The 20,464-nt window shown below is 56.1% G+C and overlaps 1 protein-coding gene across 1 annotated transcript in view; it reads left to right on the top strand.

Annotated features, from left to right (window-relative positions):
- Positions 1-17,931, top strand: part of ZFYVE28 (zinc finger FYVE-type containing 28) — a gene marked incomplete at both ends in the record, with an annotated part of 111,971 nt that extends 94,040 nt beyond the window's left edge. The window contains 5 exons of the mRNA XM_082838349.1: positions 11,989-12,122; positions 13,687-13,803; positions 14,848-14,952; positions 17,121-17,224; positions 17,800-17,931. Coding sequence (XP_082694475.1) covers positions 11,989-12,122; positions 13,687-13,803; positions 14,848-14,952; positions 17,121-17,224; positions 17,800-17,931 — 592 coding nt within the window. The remainder of the gene's footprint in view (positions 1-11,988; positions 12,123-13,686; positions 13,804-14,847; positions 14,953-17,120; positions 17,225-17,799) is intronic.
- Positions 17,932-20,464: the final 2,533 nt, after the last annotated feature.

Below are 20,464 nucleotides of genomic sequence, written 5' to 3'. Positions count from 1 at the left end.
CTTCGTCCTCCTCACGCAGCAGTCTCCCTGATTCTGTCTTCTCCCCTTTCCCTTGTCAGGATGCTTGTCATTGGGTTTAGGGCCACCCAGATAATTTGGGGTGATCTCATGTCAAGATCCTTAATTTACTTACATCTGCAAAGGCCTTTTTTCCAAATAAGGTCACGGTCACAGGTCGTGGGAATTGGATGTGGACATATCTTTTGTGGGGGGGCCCTCGCGAGGAGTCGTTCCGTCAGACACATTTTCTGGATGCAGCAGGAGAGGAAGAGGACGCAGAGACAGGAACCTCCAAAGCTGTGAGGTTTCAGGAGGCCCTGCGGGTTGATTTTTTCCTGAATCCGTTTAGCACTCGATCCCAGGAGAAAGCCTTTATTCCCACAGACAGCCCGCACCTAGTCTTCCTCTGTGTCTAATGAATTTGTGCCATGTGTTCAGTGGATACAGATTGGGAGGTTCGCGGGGCGGGGGGTGGAATGTCTTTGATGCTGGGCGCAGAGCGGTGAACAGACAGACGGAAGTCGCTGCGTGGCCGGCCCCACGTTCTCCGGAGTGAGACTGCTAGTCGGCACACGCGTGCTGCGTCAGGGAGACAAGCACCCCAGGAGCAGTAACGCAGGGTGGGGGAAGGAAATGGAGGTTCTGTTGATGGCCAAGGAAAGCGTCTCTGTTAGAGGGTGCTGGGATGGATACCAAAAGAATGGGGGCCTCTGGGGGTGTCCAGACAAATGCATTCTGGGCCTAGTAATGTCCATGCCCTATGGCCGTAGCGTGCTTGTCTTGTCTGTGACAGCAAGGGGCACGGCTGGGAGGCGCCTACAAGCATAGAGTGGGAGAGGAGGTTGACAGAGAGAGGTCCAGAGCACGCCGGGCCCCTCGAGCCTCAGGAAGGCTTTCTGGCTTTTACTCCAAGTGACCTGGGAAGCAGGGAGTGAGACGTGTCTGCGGAGGAGGGATATGGTCTGAATTTTGGTTGAGAAGGTTTTCTATCCGGGGCCTGCGGGGTCTTGGTAGGAGCTGCAGTTCCTGTGGCAGCCCCTGACAGGGTCAGGGGAGTTGTGCCTGGCGGGTTCTGGGTGCTGGGCTCCCCGCCAGGGGCCGCCCCGTGTGCACACCGCACCGGGAGGGGCTCTGTAGCAGCCCTGGGGCCTGGCCTCTGAACAGCTCCCCCCTCTGGCATTCAGTCCAGGTCTGTGGTCAGAAGTGAAGCCCCAGGCTGCCTGGGCCTTCCCCACCCTCAGGCCCTGCTCAGAGGTGAACACGCCCGCACCCCCAGAGTCCCCAGGCTGCCTGGACCCCCAGCAGCCCTCATCAGCCTCCTGCCTCGGCGGGGGTGGGGACGGGCCGCGGCAGATGGTGTCACGTGTGGAGACTGGGCGTCTCCCTGTGGATGTGAGCGCCCCTCTGGGTTTAGCTTGCGTGGTGGCCACTAGAGTCCTGTGCCTGCCATTGGTCAGCAGTGGGGGTGGCTCTGAGACCAGCCCCCGTCCCCCAGCACCAGCCTGCAGTGCGCTGAGAGGGTGTCTCACTGGGCAGTGTATGTGGCTGCCCCTGCCTGGGGGACCCATCACTTACTGTCCACTTGCACAGGCTCCTGTGGAGCCTCACGCTGAGCAAAGAGCGTCAGGCACAGGTGCTGGGTGGCGGCCACACTTCCTCCTGCTGCTCCACAGGACCTGGGCTCTGGTGTGGCGACCTGCACAGACTCAGGTGAGCCCCGGGGATGCCCCGAGCCTCCCAAGACGGGAGCTGTTACTGGACGTACCCGCCAGGTCAGCCTTCTCTGCACCAAAGCGGTTTCATTTTGCTTTCAGTCCTGACTCAGGGTGCCGGCCTCCACTTGGTCACTCAGTTACAACATCTGCCCAGTTGTGTTAGTCAGCCATGCTGCGTAACAAATTACCACACACTTAGTGGCTTCTGACAGCAGCCGTTCATCATCTCACAGTGCCGGTGGGTCAGGTGTACGGTGTGGCGAGATGGGTTCTCAGCTCAGTCTCACCAGCCAGGCGTCGGCCAGGCTGCGCTCCCGTCTAGAGCTGTTGGTGTTTCTGTTGGCCATCCCTTGGTGAGAAGAGACTGAAACAGCCCCTTTGGGTTGTTTCCTGGGTCGGCGCCAGCCCTCCCGGTCCCAGTCATTTCTTGTTCTCTTGTTCCCTCTGTGGACCTGAGCCGTGTGCTGTGGTCTCCTTTGGGAGAGGGGTTTATCCTTCCTCCCCCTCCCTCCCAGCCTGTGCTCACCCCAAGGGGTGGTTGCACTGGAGTAAGTTGTCTTCCTTCCAAACGCAGAGTCACTCATTAAAACCACTAGAAGAAAGACTTTGCAAGTGGCTGGAGAGTAGAGGAAGCAGGGAGATCTGGTCTGTTCACAATAAATTAGCATAGTTGCTGCCCCAAAGATATTTGTGCTGACGCCCCATGGGCAGCCTGGGCCTGTCAGCTTTGTGCCATCACGTTTGTATTCGTTTGTAGGGTTGCTGTAACAAAGTACTACAAACTGCGGGATAAACCGTAAAAATGGATTGTCTCAGTTCTGAAGGCCAGAAGTCCTGGATCAGGGTGTCAGCAGGGTGGTTCCTTTTGAGGCCATGAGGGAGGATCTGTCCAGGCCTCTGCCCTCTCACTTCTGATGGATACTGGCAATCCTTGGGGCCCCTTGGCTTGTAGATGCTAAGCTCTGATCTCTGCCTTTTCTTTACATGTCATTCTCCCTCTGTGTGCACCTGTGTCCAAATTTCTCATTTTTTGAAGAACACCAGTCATATTGGATTAGGACCCACCCTAATGACCTCATCTTAACTAATTACATCTGCGGTGACTCTATATCCCGATAAAGCCACGTTCTGAGGTACTGGGGGTTAGCACTTCAACATATGAATTTGGGGAGACACAGTTTGACCCATATCAGCACACACATACCTCCCTGCTAAATCCTCACCATACTAGGATGGATGGATGGATGGATGGATGGATGGATGGACAGATGGATACATGGATGATTGGGTAGATGGTTGGATGGATGAATGGATGGATGGATGGATGGATGGACAGATGGATACGTGGATGATTGGGTAGATGGTTGGATGGATGGATGGATCAATGGATGGACAGATGGATACATGGATGATTGGGTAGATGGTTGGGTGGATGGATGGATGGATGGATGGGTGGATGGATGGATGGATGGATTGATGGATGGACAGATGGATACGTGGATGGGTGGATGGGTGGATGGATGGATGGATGGATGGATGGAAGGATGGAAGGATGGATGGATGGATGGATGGATGGATGGATTGATGGATGGACAGATGGATACGTGGATGATTGGGTAGATGGTTGGATGGATGGATGGATGGATGGATGGATGGATGGATGGACGGATGGATACGTGGATGATTGGGTAGATGGTTGGATGGATGGATGGATGGATGGACGGATGGATACATGGATGATTGGGTAGATGGTTGGATGGATGGATGGATGGATGGATGGATGGATCAATGGATGGACAGATGGATACATGGATGATTGGATAGATGGTTGGATGGATGGATGGGTCGATGGATAGATGAATGGGTGGGTGGTTGGGTAGATAGATGGACAAATGGATGGATAGATGGATGGATGGATTTCGTAAGGAGGAGCTAGCAGGGCCCAAGCTGGCTCATTAGAATTGGTATGTGGCTGTGCAGATGTCCAGACTTTCCATGTCCCCACATCCAAGCATAAACCTTCCTTCTGGATTCCATCAGTCCGTCTTGCTCCTCCTTGTTTTTCTCTTACTGAGGCCTTTACAAAGGGTTTCAGAGGCTCACAGATTCATCCATGTGATGTCATAGCCAGAAACACCTTGTGATGCTATTAGTTTTTCCAAGTTGTATTCTCTCTTATTTCACAGACCCCTAGAACTTCAAAATGACAAAGTCCTTTTCCTGTCAAAAGGCCATTTTTTCTACTCTGACCATGGAATCAGATACTTCTCCATGTGTGCCTTTCAAGGGTGCCCTTTGGAAAGTTTGCCACTATGGACCGTGGCCAAAGACACAGGCTGGACAAAACCTTTGGTATTAATGTAACTTTAGAATTGCATTGTCTTTTGCTACTAGAAAATTGACACTTCCTAGTAATTCAAACCTAAGTGGAATTGTTACGGGGAATATGTGCTGCCTTCAATAAAAGAGAGTGGCAGGAAACAGAATCCAGTTGGGCATCGGTCACAGAAGGTGCTGGATTTTTCGGCATCCAGGTGACCATGCAGATTTGAAGTTGAGTGCCTGGGTAGATACGGCTGGTGACAGGAGCTCAGACTGCTTGGTGAGGCAGAGGAAGCCCTTGGCAGGTGGGCGCCCCTCACGCCTTCACCCTAGCCTCTCTCGCCCACTTTTCCTCTGCGTCTCAACTTCTGGCCATGTCTCACCCTCACTGTTCCTGCCCTCACCATAGACCTGGATCACTGGGCGCCAGCCGGCCTCTCAGCTCTGTCTTGTTAAAGCGTGTGGCTCCCCCACTAGACTGGGCTGTTGGGGGCCACACACAGGGTCTGATTCATCCTTGGAACCCTCTTCCGTGTTCCCAGCCTGCTGTGTAGCAGCTGCCCATGGAGGACTAGCACCCTTCCAAAAGGGTGGCCCTGGGCAGTGTTCCTGGGGCCCCCGGTGCCCAAACAATGCCCATCTATGTGGCCCCTAGGACTGGGCTGACCCAGCCGGGCCCCAAGCTCAGGCCCCAGGTGACGTCCCAGGCCCCACTCCCAGTGTTCTGTTCTTTTGTTCCCGGTGGCCCTTCCAAGCCCAGCTGGGTTGCCCGTGGGCAGCACCTTGCTGGTTCTTCTGCCGAGGACCAGGCTCTTCATGGAGCCTCTGGCGCTCTTTCCATCCACACCCGCCCCCAACACACACACACACACACACACACACACACACACACACACACACACACACACACACACACACACACGCCCCACTCTGCGGAGCAGCAGGAGAGGGCTTGAGGGCTTGGGGTTGAGACCATGGTTGCCATCTGACCCACCCGCCACCTGTGGGCCAGCCTCGGTCTCAGTCTGCTGGGAGGGTTCATTGCTCTTTTAAGGCACAACATGAACCGCAGGCTTCGTAGCTCTCAACGCTCAGCTGACAGTCAGGGCCCTTCCTCTGGTTTCTCGCAGGCGAGCTGCCTGCCAGCTGCAGCGCCTTGTCCAGAAAGGCTTCCCCGCTTCCAGGGCTTTATCTGAGGGGCAGGGGCTGCGGGGCTGAGCCCCAGCGCATGCCTTCCCTCCACTAAGAAACAAACTCTGTGCCTCAGGAGGGCTGCAGTGGCTCCTGCTGTAGGCACTGCCTCTCCTCAGCCTAACAGTTATTCTTCTGGTCATAGAAGTAATAATCTTAGAAGATGCTCAGAAAATAATCCGTAGTCCTACTATGCAAATAAATGTAATGTTGATGCTTTGCCTTGACTGTATGTCCCCAAATCTCATTTATGTACATATGATAGCTCTAATTTTTAAAATGCTACCTTTTTATTTAATATTTTAGAATTTCCAGCATCATTAACTGTCCTTTGTGGAAACTGTATGAGCTAATTTACTGAATCCACCCACTATTGACGGGCATTTAGCTTGAGCTCTTTCTTGAATATGAGTCGCTAGATGATTACAAGGAAAACATCCTTTTATTCTTTTTAAAGTGTACAATTCAGTGGTCTTCAGCATATTCACAGAGTTGTGCAACCGCCACCGGTATCTAATCTCAACATTTTCATCACCCCATAAAGAAACCCCAAACATCCTCCCCTCCCTTCCGCCACTGGCAACCATTAATCTTTCTGTCTCTTGGGTTTGCCTAGACTTTTCTAGACTTTTCAAAGAAATGGAATCATACAATAAGTGACCTTTGTAGCTGGATTCTGTCACATACCCTGTCACATAGCCTGTCACATGTTTTCGAGGTTCATCCATACTGTAGCACCTATCCACACTTTCTATGGCCAAAAATTAATCCCATGGTGTGGCTAGACCACATTTTGTTTATCCGTTTGTCAGTTGACTGACATCTGGGTTGCTTCCATGTTTGGCTAGTAGGTATGAACATTCACGTACAAACTTTTGTGTGAATCTGTGTTTCAGTTCTCTTGGGTAGATACCTTGAGGTGGAATTGCTGGGTCCTACGGCACGAGGAGCTGCTGACCTGTTTCCCACAGTTCCGGTAGCATTTCAGATTCTCACCAGGGATGTACAAGGTTCCAATTTCTCCGTATCTTCACCCACACTTGTTATTTTCTGTTTCCTTTTTAAACTCTTACAGTTATCGTAATGGATATAAAATAGCACATTATCATTTTAATTTGCATTTCCTAAATGACTAATGATGGCATCTTTTCATGTGTTTACTGGCCATTTGTATATCTTCTTTGGAAAAATGTCTTTTCAAATCCATTGTCCATTCTTTAGTTGGGTTATTTATTTTTTTTATTGTTGAGTTGCAAGAGTTTTCTGTATTCCAGATACTATACCCTTGACAGATACATGATTTGCAAAAATTTTCTCACATTCTGTGGGGTTTTTCACTTTCTTGAAGGTATCTTTTGAAGCACAGAAGTTTTTAATTTTAATTTTTGTGTGAATATGTGTTTCAGTTCTCTTGGGTAGATACCTCAGGGTGGAGCTGCTGTGTCATACTGTCTGAGGAACTGCTGAATGAGATATTTGGTTTTGGTTGCTGTGTTTTTGGTTTCACACCTAAGAAACTGTTTCCTAATCCAAGACCACAAAGATTCCTGTTCTTTTCTAAGAATTTTTAAGAATTCTTTTAAAGAATTTAAAATTCTTTCTAAGTTTAAGAATTTTAGAATAGATACAGACCTTTGATCTATTTGAGTCAATTTTTGTATATGGTATAAGGTAAGGTCTAACTTCATTCTTTTGTGTGTGGAAATGCAGTTCTCCCAGAAAAAAAATTTTTTATTGAAGTATAATTGATTTACAATATTGTATTAGTTTCAGGTTGCATGACATAGAAATTCAATATTTTTAATGATTATACTCCATTTAAAGTTATTCTAAAATACTGGCTATATTCGCTGTGCTGTTACAATATGTCCTTGTAGCTTATTTATTTTATACTTAATAGTTTGTACCTCTTAATCCCCTACCCCTATCATGCCCCTCCCTCCTTCCCTCTCCCCAGTGGTGACCACTAGTGTGTTCTCTATATCCGTGAGTCTCCTTCTGTTTTGTTATATTCATCTGTTTGTTTGTTTTTTTAGATTTCTACATGTGAGTGATAACATATAGTATTTGTCTTTCTCTGTCTGACGAATTTCACTTAGCATAATACCGTCCACGTCCATCCATGTTGTTGGAATTGACAAATTTTCATTCTTTTTTATGGCTAAGTAATATTCCATTGTATGTATACACCACATCTTCTTTATCCATTCATCTGTTGATGGGCATTTAGGTTGCTTCCATGTCTTGGCTATTGTGAATAATGCTGCTATGGACATTGGGGTGCATGGATCTTTTCTGTTTTCATTTTCTTTAGATATATACCCAGGAGTGGAATTGCTGGATCATATGGTAATTCTATTCTTAGTTTTTTGAGAGACCTTCCATACTGTTTTCCAAAGTGGCTGCACCAATTTACATTCCCACCAACAGTGTGGGAGGGTTCCCTTTTGTCGACATCCTCAGCAACACTTGTTATTTTTGGTCTTTTTGATGATGGTCATTTGATGGGTGGGAGGTGATATCTCATGGTTTCGATTTGCATTTCTCTGATGATTAGCGAAGTTGAGCATCTTTTCATGTGCTTTTCATCTGTATGTATTCTTTGGAAAAATGTCTATTCAGGTCTTCTGCCCATTTTTTAATCTGGTTTATTTTTTTATTTTTTTTATTGAGTTGTATGAGCTGTTTATATATTTTGGATATTAACCCCTTATTGGTCATATCTTTTTCAAATATTTTCTCCCATGCAGTAGGTTATCTTTTCATTTGGTCGATGGTTTCCTTTGCTGTTGCAAGAGCTTTTAAGTTTAATTAGGTCCCATTTGTTTATTTTTGCTTTTGTTTCCTTTGCCTTGGGAGACAGATCCAAAAAAAACATTGCTATGGCTTATGTCAGAAAGTGTTCTGCCGGTGTCTTCTTCTAGGAGTGTTATAGTTTCCAGTCTTCCATTTAGGTCTTTAATTCATTTTGAGTTTATTTTTATATGTGGTGTGAAAAAACGTTCTAATTTCATCCCTTTACGTGCAGCTTCCAGTTTTCCCAGCAGCACTTATTGGAGAGACGGTCTTTCTCTGTCTCAGCACCATCTTTTGAAAAGAGCCTTCTTTCCTCGTTGGATGATCTTGGCACCCCTTTGGAAAATCAGTTGCCCACAAACGTGTGGGTTTATCTCTGGACTCGCAATTCTCTTCCGTCGTCACGTGTCCTATGCCAGTGCCTCAATCGTATGTACTGGCGTTTCATGCTAAAGTCCACGTCATGAGTGTGAGTCCTCCAGCTTGTTTCTTTTTCAAGATTGTTTTGGCTGTTCTGAGTCCTTGAGTTTCCGTACGAATTTTAGGATCAGCTTGTCAACTTCTGCATGGAAAAAGAAAAGGCGGCTATCTTGATACAGATTGCATTGAACTTACTGACCAGTTTGGGGAGTATTGCCATCTTAACGAGATTAAGTCCTCAACCATGAACATAGGGTGTCTTTCCATTTATTTAGGTCTAATTTATTTCAGTGACGTTTTGTAGTTTTCCGTGTGTCACTCTTGCACCTTTTTGTTAAGTTTATTCCAAATATTTAAATCTTTTGGATGCTATTGCAGATGGGGTTGTTTCTTAATTTCATTTTCAGTTTGTTTATTGCTACTCTATCTTAATATAATTGGGTCTTCAACAGTAACTGCTGTATTGATATATAGTATATATACCATGCAGTTCACCCTTGAAAAGTGATTAATTTTTGCTGTACACCCGAAACTAACACAACATTGTAAATCAACTATACTTCAATTTTTTCATTATTAAAAATATCTACTATACAAGTGTATAATTTAATGGTTTTTAGCATGTATTCACTCTTAACCTGTTGTATTCATGCCAAATCCATCAGCTCTCTTCGCTACTTAGCCTTTTCAGTTCCCTTTCCTCTGCCCTCCCCTGTCCTAAATCTTTTTTTCCCCTACTTTTTAATTTTGGCAAAATACATCTAACATAAATTTTACTATTTTAACCATATTTAAGTGTACAGTTCAGTGGCATTGTACACATTCACAATGTGGTATAACTGCCACCACTCTTTATTTCCAGAACTTTTCATCATCCCAGACTGAAACTCTGTCCCCACTCAAGCCCCCTTCCCCAGCAGCCGGCACCCACCATCTGCTTTCTGTCTCTGTGAATGTGACTCCTCCAGGGACCTCACGTAAGCGGAGTCACACGGTGTTTGTCCTTTTGTGACCGGCTTCTGTCACTGGGCCTAATGTCCTACAGGTGCACCCATATGGTAGCTGGTGTCAGAATTTTCTTCCGTTTTAAGGCTGGATAATATTCCATCGTATGGAGGGACCACGTTTTGTGTATCCGTCATCTGCTGATGGGCACTTGGGTTGTTTCCCCTTGGGCTCTTGTGAATAACGCTGCTGCGAATAGTGTGTGTAAACGTTTGCTTGGGCTCCTGCTTCCCAGTCTTTTGGGTGAGGCTGTGAACGGAGACCGGGAGTGTTGATGGAAGCTGACACCCCGGACAGTGATATTGCATCCCCCTTCTTTACTCAGCTCCCAGGACAGGGGCCGCCAAGTCCACACCCCCCAGGCAGAAAGTCAGGGGCTTCGTCTCTGGAAACCTGGCAGGGGGTCTGGGAGGGCAGAGCTGTAGATCATCACGAGGGTCCCAGCCTCGCCCTCAGCCTCCCACCGCTCCTCCACGTTCTGGTGAAATAGTACTGATAAGGGCACTTCCCTGGTGGCGCAGTGGCTGGGAATCCGCGTGCCAAGGCAGGGGACACGGGTTCGAGCCCTGGTCCGGGAGGATCCCACATGGCGCGGAGCAGCTGGGCCCGTGCGCCACGGGTGCTGAGCCTGCGCTCTGGGACCTGCGAGCCACAACTGCTGAGCCCGCATGCCACAGCTGCTGGTGCCTGTGCGCCTGGAGCTTGTGCTCCGCAACAAGAGAGGCCACCGCGGTGAGGGGCCCGCGTGCAGCAACGAAGACCCAATGCAGCCGAAGATAAATAAATAAAATAAATAAAGTTTTTTAAAAGAAATATTACTTATAAACCAATGTGCACGTCGCTGGAGTGTGCCAGTCAGACGCGCACTCGTCTGAGCAGGGGGAGCCCATGAAGCCAGTCTGGGGCCCTTTCCAGCCCCAGCGCCCCCTGCACTGAATTCTCAGGCGCGTCACATCTCCGAGCTTCCTGATGGTTTGACACCAAGGGACGTGCCCCTAAGTGAGATATCGGGCGGCTGTGCGCGTCTCTCTGCCGTGTCGGCGAGGGTCGTCCACGTCCACAAGGGGCCAGGGCTGCTCACCCGCTACGATCAGGCGGGCCACAGCATGACAAGATGACAGTGGATTCTCCTCCTCCATCACTGGTGGATTTTACTGGAACTTCCAGAACGGCCCTGAAGGTTCTGCCACGTCTGCAGTTGCACAGGGCAGGGTCTTGGGTGTGTGCCGACCACGGCCCCTGGGCTGAGGAGTGTGCCAGCTTCTCTGAGGTGATGCCAGAGCACCTCCCCAAAGTCATCCACCAGTTTACACTCCCACCAGTGATGCGAGGGCGCCCGCTATTCCGCCATGCCAGGAGGCCACGCCAGGGCCTCTCTGTGACAGGGGTCTCTGCATTTGAGGCAGGCATGAAAAAAACCAACTCCCCCACAGAAAAGCAGAAACAGAGATAGTGCAGACCACCAAAGGCAACTTTTAAAAAATTATAATGAGGGACTTCCCTGATGGTCCAGTGGTTAAGACTCCACGCTTCCACTGCAGGGGGCACGGGTTCAATCCCTGGTCGGGGAACTAAGATCCCGCGTGCCTCGCGGCACAGCCAAAAAAAAAAAAAAAATCAGAAAAAAAATATAATTAATGTTTCTAGATAGATAAAATATTTCACATCCATGAAACAACAGAGAGAGCAGGAAATTAAAAACCTGGTAGCAAAAATGTCGAGGGGAAAGTCGGAGAAAAAAGAGGAAAATTTCCCAGAAAGGGGGACAAAACGGCAGAAATAGAAGATGGGAGATAAATGATTTAAGAACAGGACGGTCAGTGGACGCCCTAACAGTGTAGGCTCAACTGCGGCCACTACTTAGGGCCGCAGGGTGACCCCTGAACAGCAGAGCTCGCAGCACCTGCAGCAGGACCCCTGGGCCGTGGGAAGGGAAGTGCATGGTGGGGACGAAGGACAGTCTTAGTAAAACAGCACCACGACCTGGGGGCTTAAAATAACAGAAATCTCTTCTCTCGCAGGCGGGAGGCCAGAAATCTGAAATCTGACAGGGCTGCCCCCGCTCCGGAGGCTCTCAGGGAGGGTCCTTCCTGCGTCTTCCAGCTTCCGGTGGCTCCGGGCACCCCCAGGCTTGTGGCCACATCACCCTGATCTCTGTATCGTGGCCACTTCGCCTCCTCCCCTCCCCCGTGTGTCTGTGTCTCCTCTCCCGTCTCCCACAAAGACACTTGTCCTTAGATTAGGGCCACCAGGTAAACCATGGTGTCTCCTCTCGAGATCCTTACCTTGACTGCAGCCGCAAAGACTTTTCTTCCAAACGGGTCCTGCTGGCAGGTGCAGGGGTTAGGGTGTGGACACGTCTTCTGGGAGCCCATCAGCCCCCTGCAGAGGGTGTGAGGAGGGGCGGTGGCTCTCCCACGGGAGGAGCGCAGCGCGTGGCGTTGGCCCCAGCGCGCTCCCGCAACGGGGGGCCTCCGGGCAGAGATTTGGCCTTCCCTCGTCCCTCCACCTGCGCTCCTGTGTCTCCCTCTCTGCACAGCGGCTTCACGGCCGGCTCCTGCCCCTCAGACGAGATGGGGCCGGACGCAGGCCCCGTGGCCATCAGAGAGAAGATCCGGTCCCGGTTCCACGGCAGCCACGACCTCATCCACCGCCTGTTTGTCTGCATTTCAGGTGCCACTTCTGGGCCTGGGGCGGGGCGTGGGCTTGGGGACACACAGGGGCGGGGGGGGGGGCGTGCTTTAGCGGAGCGGCTGGCCCAGGTGCGGGAGGTTCCCCGCTGATGCTGGGCTGCTCGGGTGTCAGCCCTGCCTTGGGCCTTCCTCAGCGCATCACTTCATCCTTCGCCTGTGAGCCCCGCCATGAGCCCGGCCCGGTAAAGAGGCGGGCATCGTGCTTCGCCGGGCCCTCCCGTGGGGGGTGGAGGACCCCATTCTGGTCCCAGTGGCCCCTCACTGCTCACACAGGGAGGCTCTGTTCAATGTGTAGGTCAGAGTTCATTGTGCGTCCTGTCCCGACTGATGTTTCCTCTCTTGGGGTGGCAGACAACAGGACGATGACTGTTTTGTCTCCCTGGGGAGTTCAGTGAGGGGAGTGAGCACAAGCGGTGTCTTCGTAGCAGCGCTTTCCCTCGATTTGTGTGTTCTGAATAGCTGCCGCTTTCTCATGTTTTAAAAGTATGACAAGTGTGCAGTGAAGTTCACCCTCCTGGCCTCCTGCCTGCCCTTCCCCGACACCTCCCCGGGGCAGCTGGGTTCACACAGTGCCCGTCCTGCAGCCCAGCTCCCCTGGCCTGGATTTTCCGCGGCGCTCCCGGGCCCCCGGGGGGAGGGGCAGCCTCGGGGCAGCCTGTGGACTGGCGGACAGTGCAGAGTCAGGATCATGATCGCCCAGGGTCACTCGGCACTGCCGAGGGCCCCTCAGGCACAGCCCCCAGCCAGGCCAGGTAGGGGCACGAGGACCTCGGGGTGACTCTGAGCTTCGGTTCAGACATCTGCCGGAATCCACTACACGGGTTTGTTTAGAGGTCTGGGGAACGTCATGCCAGCTGGTACTCAACACAGCTGCTGGCACGCAAGGAAGCCCCCAGAAGTGCCAGCCACGGTATCAGCGCAGGGATGGGTCCCGGGGCGCCCATGTGCTGCTGGGATGTGCACGGTCACTCCCTGGCTTTGCTGTTAACGGCAGCCCCTTGTGCCCCTGAAGAGCTAGCAGCGCTCTTCACTGAGAAGGGCCGAGTCCACCTAATTGAGAGACAGAGGAAACCTCTGCAGGTGAGGGTGGGAGAAGCCTTGTCCGGCCAGGCAGCGGGGGCCGGCTGGCAGGGGGTGCCGAGGAGCCGGCGCTGGGCCCCATGTCTGGGCAGGGTCCACCCTTGGCCCCCCAGCCACGTGGAACCTCACTGCATCCCCGCAGTCGAGGTGGCCGTGAGGGGAAGGTGCTGCCACGCAGGTGGGCACAGCTGGGGGCTCTGGGGTTGTCCCTCAGTGAGGGGCCAGGATAAGAGCACGAAGGCGAATAACTGGCCCCCGGGGGAGGGCTGTTGGGTACTCTGCCCCCCTCCGCCACCTCCCCTTGACTCCTGAGCTTTTGCTTCTGCCAAAAGAGCGTCACGGGGGCGGGGCAGCCTCTTCTCGCGCCCACTCACCCGAGGACACGTTGGTCTCTGACCACGAGCCCCGGCTGGGTTCACCAGCTGCCAGGACCTAACCCCCCCTCCTCGGGCGTCCTCCCCCAGGCGTGGCCGACCAGCTGCAGACCAACTACGCCAGCGACCTCAGAAGTATTCTCAAGACCCTCTTCCAGGTCATGGCCACCAAGCCGGAAACGGACGACAAGGAAAAGCTAAAGAAGGGTGAGTGCCAGCTCGGGACAGGCTCTGAGGCCTAGGCTGACCGTCGTGCCCACACACCCCCCCCCCCGATGTGGGGGGCCTGCGGAAATCTGCACCCCCAGACCTGGCCCGGCACCGCCACCCGGCTTTTGTGGGCAGAGGGGCACAGGCCCTGGGTACCCCGAGAGGTGGGCTTGGGGACGCATGGGGGTCACAGCCCCACGTGCCCACGCCCCAGCCAGGCCACCCCACTTCCAACAGCTGACGGGCCTGGAGACGGGACCCAGAAGCGGTACACTGTCACTTCTACCAAACTCCATCTGTCAGAGCAGCCAGGGGCCAGCCCAGAGCCAAGGAGGGGACGTGCGTCCCCTGCTCGGGGGAGTGGCCGTCTGTGAGCTGCCTCACACACGCGTGCACACACACGCGCACGCAGAACAGAGTTACTTGGTGAGGGAGCAGGTGTCAGGCAGGGAATGCTAAGGCACAGGGAGCTTGGCCCCTCGCTCCCTGGAAGGAGGTGGCAGGGTCCGAGCGTGGGGAAGGGGCCCGACCCCTGCTTGCCCACCCTCTGCTGGGCTGAGGCTCCCATTCTGGGCGAGCGGCCTCTCATCATAGGCGCTTCTGCTCAAGACCGTCTGGACACACGGGGCAGCCGGCCCAGCCCTGGAGGGCACGTCCTCACCCACAGGGAGGAGAAGTCTGTCCTGTGTGCCGACCCAGCTGTGCCCCCCAGGGTCCACACCACTGGACCACACTGCCCCCATCGGCCAGGGGATTCTGGGCAGGGCTGCCTTCTGGGGCTGGCTTCCTGCTCTGCAAGCAAGGACGGTGGGCCCTGGGGCCGGGGGCCCACAGGCAGGACCAGCTGCACACCTGAGGGCACTCGGATGGGAAGGCCCCCTGCGGGGTCAGCACCCAGCCTGCGGGGACTGTGGGTGAGGGCTGCGGTGACCCACTCCACACGCGGGACTGGGGGTTGTTCGGGGGCTACTCCCTGCTGGCGGCACCTCCCAGGGACAGGTGGTGGCCCATTGACCCCAGCGGCCACCCTCTCTCTTCTAGTCACCCAGACCCTGCGGAGCGCGGCCTTGGAGGACTGCGCTCTGTGCCAGGAGACCCTGTCATCCTCCGAACTCGCAGCGAAGACCCGAGATGGAGACTTGGAAGGTGCGTGAGGGCCCGGGAGCCGGGGGCCAATGCACTGCGTGCCGAGCGGAGAGCAGGAGCCCTGTCTGGATGTTTCCACCGCTCTGCCCTGGACTGCAGGCTCGGGGCGGGCAGCGCTCCTCCAGCGGGGGCCCTTCCCCAGACACCTAGACGTGCCGCTTCCCAGGGGGTGCAGCCTCTTACTCCAGCTTCCCTCCTGGGCTCCCAGGGTGGGCACAGGTCCTCTGGGCTGCCGCCACCTAACCTCAGGCCCATTACTGAACATCTCAGCCTGGGGGGCAGAGGGAGGGCGTGAGGAGCACTGAGATGCCGGGGTCCAGGCCGTTGGCCGCAGCTGGAAGTGGCTGGTCCCAGGCCACAGGCACACTGCCGACCCCCCAGCGTTCACCTGCCCCGCAGGAAAGCCCTCCCCTAGCGGCCTGCTCCCCCGTTAGCCTGGAGGTCGGCCGGCTGCAGGCCCGGTGGCTTGGCAGTCAGGGAAGGAGCGTTCAGGGTGGGCTGGGGGCACTGGCAACACATCTGTGGGGAGGGGGCCGCCCAAGGCCTTTGGAAGGGGCCGGAGGCCTGGAGAGGTGCTCAGACGGGCAGCGGCAGACGGGCCTGAACGAGTGTCGAATGCGACTGGAGCTGAGGAGGCGGCTGGCCCCGGTGTGCCAGGCCGGCGGCGCTGGTCCCCGCTGGTCCCGGCTCAGGGCCTCCCTCGCACTGCCTGGTGACCCAGGTGTGCAGTGGGGCTGCCTTGGCCGGGATCCCCTGGGGGCGGCCGCACAAGCTTCCCTGCTTCCTAAACGCCCTGAGCCCTGGTCTTCTCTACCCTCCTGTGAAAATCGCACACAGGGCCATAACTAGAACGCCCGCCGGAAACTCGGAACCCCCTGCTCGAGGAGCGAGCAGGTGGTGAACTGTGAGGTCTGGAGGGGCCCAGTCCACTGCCAGGGCCATGTCCCCCCGTGGGCCGCCAGTCCAGCCCCCTCCTGGGAGTGGCTCGCAGGGCAGGGCCTGGACCCAGCAAGTCCTCCGGACCCTCACCATCCTCCTCGGGCGGGGGTCTCGACTTGTGTGTTGGAGCTGGCCTCGTGGCCCGGCGTGGCCCCGGAGCTGCCGGGCGCCGTCCAGGGCGTCACTGGGGCCGGCCAAGGATTTCACACGGGGGCGGGGGAGGGTGGCAAGCATGAGAAGCCATCTCCCTGCAGTCGGGGGTGAGCTGATGGGGTCCAGAGCAGAAGCGGGAGAGCTGGGTGGGAGGGGTTGGGGGGAGGGGCGGTTCTGTGCGCGGGGCGGGGGGTGGGGGGCAGGTCCTCTGGTGCAGGTTGGTGAGGAGAGGGGGCGAGAGGGAGGCGAGGAGACCCCGGTCTCTGGTGGGCAGGCGGCCTTGCTGAGTTCCCTTGGGGGTTGTGTGAGAGTGGACGGGAGACCCCTGAGCCCACACTGGCCCCAGGGAGCCATCCAGGTGTTCGTTCTTCCTCTGGGCGGCTGAACTGGGCTTGGGGTTGGTATGCAGTGGGCATCTTATGTCTGGGGTGGGAAAGGCATGTCCCCCCGTGCAAGATGGCTTCTCCCAGCGCTGACACACACCCTCCCACCCAAATTCCAGAGCAGAGGCCCAGAGGCTTCCCCCGTGATCGCCTGGAGAAGTGACATGGGACAGGCCCACAGGCAGCTGCCAGGCTGCACAGGTGTCGGAAGAGGCCAGGGCCAGCCTCGGCGCCTCTCCTCAGGAACCTGAGAACAGCCCTGGAGCTGGGGTGGGCGGGACTGATTGACGGAGGGGTCCACAGAGGGGGCTGATTTCTTCATTTCCCAGCCCCCATTTTTGCCCAAGGGCCCTGCCAGGCTGGGTGCCGGCCGGGAGAGGGTTGTCCGGGTGGACGCTCCCTGCCCGTGCCCCGAGTCCTGGGGCGAGGTGCAGGCCGCAGCTGGGGTCCGATCGATGAGCACGGCCGACAGCTGCAAAGACTGACCCGTCCATCGGACACCGTCAGTTTCCTGAAACCGCAGCCGGTACCGAGCCTCAGGGAGGACCGGAGGGGGGGAGTGGGGGGCAGGCTGCCCCACCGGAGGCTCCTGCACAGCCGCCAGCCTCCGACCCCCACCCCAGTCACCGGTCCCCACTGCCGCCACCGCACGGGTCCCTCTGGCTGACGTGTCCCCCCCTGTCGTTGTCATAGACCCGCCCGAGTGGGTCCCGGACGAGGCCTGCGGCTTCTGCACCGCGTGCAAAGCCCCCTTCACCGTCATCCGCAGGAAGCACCACTGCCGGAGCTGTGGGAAGGTGGGTGGGGCGGCCGACGTCGTCCCGCGGCCCCTCGGGCTGTCGCTGCGGGCATCCCAGGGGCCGGCACAGACGTGGCGCCGAGGTCCGGAAGTCCGGACCGATGCCCCGGGGTCCTTGTGCAGACACGCCTGAGCCCTGGGCCCTGCTCTGCCTTGGCACAGGGTGTGGACTCCAGGCACTCCGCCCACTGGGTGTGATGGTGCAGTGCCCAGTCCCTGCCACTTCAGACCTGAGGACGGGGAGGGGATGGAGGGTCTGAGTAGGAGCCTGCGGCAGCCTGGGTATGGGGCCAGGACCCCCTCCGTCGGCCCGGCCTCCTGGCCAAGACCTGCGCCAGGTTTTCCTGAAGGTTCCAGCCCCACGGGAGGGGGGGGGGGCGGGAAACACCCACCCGCGCACGCCCGGGATGCTTTGGGTGGGAGGAAGGGTAGGAAGGCCGGCGGCACCCGGGTCTCCGATCCTGTCCTTGCTGCGCGCCCCTGAGAGGCCAAGGTCAGGAAGGGGTGAGGCGCAGGGGCTGCTGGGAGCCCTGCCCAGCCCACTGGCCCCGCCTCCCGCCCTTCGCCTTCCAGATCTTCTGCTCCCGCTGCTCTTCGCACTCGGCACCGCTGCCCCGCTACGGGCAGGTGAAGCCCGTCCGCGTGTGCACGCACTGCTACATGTTCCACGTCACGCCCTTCTACAGCGACAAGGCGGGCATCTGACACGGTGCCCCAAGCCCGCGAGGGCCCCAAAGGACGCCAGGGAGGAGGTGCCGAGGAGGAGGCCTCCGGCCACGGGAGGGTCTTCACCGCATTTCATCCAGCTGCCGCCATCACCGCTGCCAGGGCTGCAGGCCGCCCTGACTTCCAGAACGTCCAGGGCCTCCGCCCCACCCGCCCTGGCCTCCGCACCCGTGGGGACCCCAGGCCAGCCGCAGGGGCCAACAGGAGGTCAGCTTCAGCCAGTGGGGGGACCTGGGGGTGCCAGGCGGCTGCCTGGGCAGGGTGGGCTTTCCTCCCGCCCATCCGCCTGCCCCCCTGCCCTGCTGAGATGCGGCCTTGAGGCTGGACCGTAGCAGAAGGTCCGCCCTGCAAGGGGAAAGTAGGGATGGTGTCTGAGCTCAGGGCAGCCTCGGCCCCTGGGGCTGAGTCTGGGGAGATGGTGGACACCTCTGGGGGCCAGGGGGTGGGGGGGCCTGGGGCACCGCCGGGCTTCGCCACACGCTGGCCAAACCAGAAAGACTAGGCTTTTCTCTCTCCAGGGCCCTGAGCCCACAGCTGCCCGCCCCCTGCTCCCCTCAGGACCTTGTCTCAGCAACATGAGTCTCATTGCTTGTCGGAGAGGGGACATGCAGAAGCAGGCCTGGTGGTCCTCTGGGCAAGCAGGCGCGCCCCTGCTGCGGTCTGCCCACCCTGGTCCACCAGCCGATGGCGGGGTCAGGCGGCGGGCAGAGGTTTCCCAGCTTCTGAGGCCAGGGCTCTCCAGGGGGCTGAGGACCCCCGGATGTTGCCAGCTTGGCTGCCACTTCCCCTTCCCTCTGCACCCCTGGGACCCTGGCCCACCTCCTCAGACCCTAGAGTGGCCCCGGGCCCCAGCACAGACACCTCCTCAGGCTTAAATCTCAGGCTTCACATTGCAATGACGATTGCAGTTTTATTTTTAGAGAGATGACATACCTACTGCTTCTTTTATAGGATAAAATCCAATTACTATTTGACACTGGAATACACACGCACAAAAACAGCTTCTGTGGGAGAAGAAAAGCATATAATGGAGGGTATATTATGTATGCAGATTATTTTTATTTTCTAAATGCTGTAATTCAAAACCATTTCCATAAATCTATTTAAGGATTGCAGACACTCTTATTCCTCATGTGAACATGGATGGACTTCTTTTTCTCCAACTGGCAGGTGACGGGACTCTTGCTAAAGTTCATTGTCCTCTAGGAAGCTGGGGGCTTCTGGACTCCTGGGACAGTCAAAGGGCAGGACTTGACTTCCCACCAGCCCCCAGGAGAGGGGTGGCCGCCCCCCACCCCCAGCTCCCACTGCCTGCGATGGCTCCAGCCTCCCCACTGCCTGCCCACCCTGCCCAGCTCCTCTCCTCGTGTGTCTTCAGCTCAGACCCCTGGCGTCTGTGTGCATTGGGGTGGACAGTGCTCTTGGACACCCCACCTGGGGCCCTGGAGAGAATACAGGAGGGCAGACCAAACGCTGGGGTTGCCAAGGTGATGGGGCCTTCCCTTGGGACTTGGGTGTCCAGTCCCTCTGAGGTGGGCGTTGGGAGGCCAGAGAATGGGGGCGTGGCTGCAAGAGGCCCCAGTGGCCAGCACACCCATTTTCTTTCTGGTAGGTGAGAAAGTGTTTCAGAGCCCAGGGGCTCCTCTGAGCAGCGCTGAGTCCTTTGGGAGCAGAAGAGAAGCGGCATCCAGGGAGACCTGTGTCCTTAGCTGCCCAAGACCAGGCCTGCCCACCTGGACAGAGTCCCTCCCACTCCTGTGGATGGCGGTGCCTGTGTCACTGGCTGGACAGCAGTGCCTTCAGGAAGTCAGCCCCCTGCAGGAAGCCCCCGTGAAGCTACCCTCTGGGGGTCCCCCTCCCTCTACTCTAGGTACCCGCAGTTGTCACCTTCCAGACCTGGGACGTGGTGGTCCTCACTCACCAGGTCAGGGTGGGAGAGGGAGTGGAGACCCAGGAAGGAGGGTCTGCCCTGATGCTCACCCTCGGCCCAGACACAGCTGCCCTCCAGAGGGACGGCCTAGACCCCAGCGGACAGAGGGGTGGTCTCCAAGCCAGCCTTGGGCCGCTTTTGTGCAGTGGGAGGGGACGGCAGCCCACACCCCAGCTGTCCTGCAGGAAGGCCTGTGGCCACGGGAGCGCCCAACAAGGGTCAGTAGCCGTCCCATCTGCCCAGAAATTGGGATTTTCCACGCTAAGTGGGGGACGTGTGGTCACTCTACCCTTCTACAGGGCTGTCCCCACCCCAAGGGTAGAGCCAGGACCTGGGGGTGGGGAGGGGTTGGTCCAAGGCAGAGTTTCCCGCTCAGGAAGGATCTAGAAGGAATGAACTGCTGCCCACCTACAGCAGGGGCTCGGGACTGGTGGGGGCAGGGGTTTGGAATTAGCCCTCGGGAGCCAGCCTTGGACCTCGAGCAGGTGCCCTTCCGGAGCCTCAGCTTCCCCGTCGTCACCATCGTTGTCCTTGTCCCTGCTTCTGTTTCCTGAGGGCCGTCCCCTCCATTCCCCATGACAA

Source organism: Leucopleurus acutus, assembly GCF_964270905.1.
Source record: "Leucopleurus acutus genome assembly, chromosome: 4".
Classification (NCBI taxonomy): Eukaryota; Metazoa; Chordata; class Mammalia; order Artiodactyla; family Delphinidae; genus Leucopleurus; species Leucopleurus acutus.
Note: the sequence above shows the minus strand (reverse complement) of the source record. Positions and strands in the feature narration are given on the sequence as shown.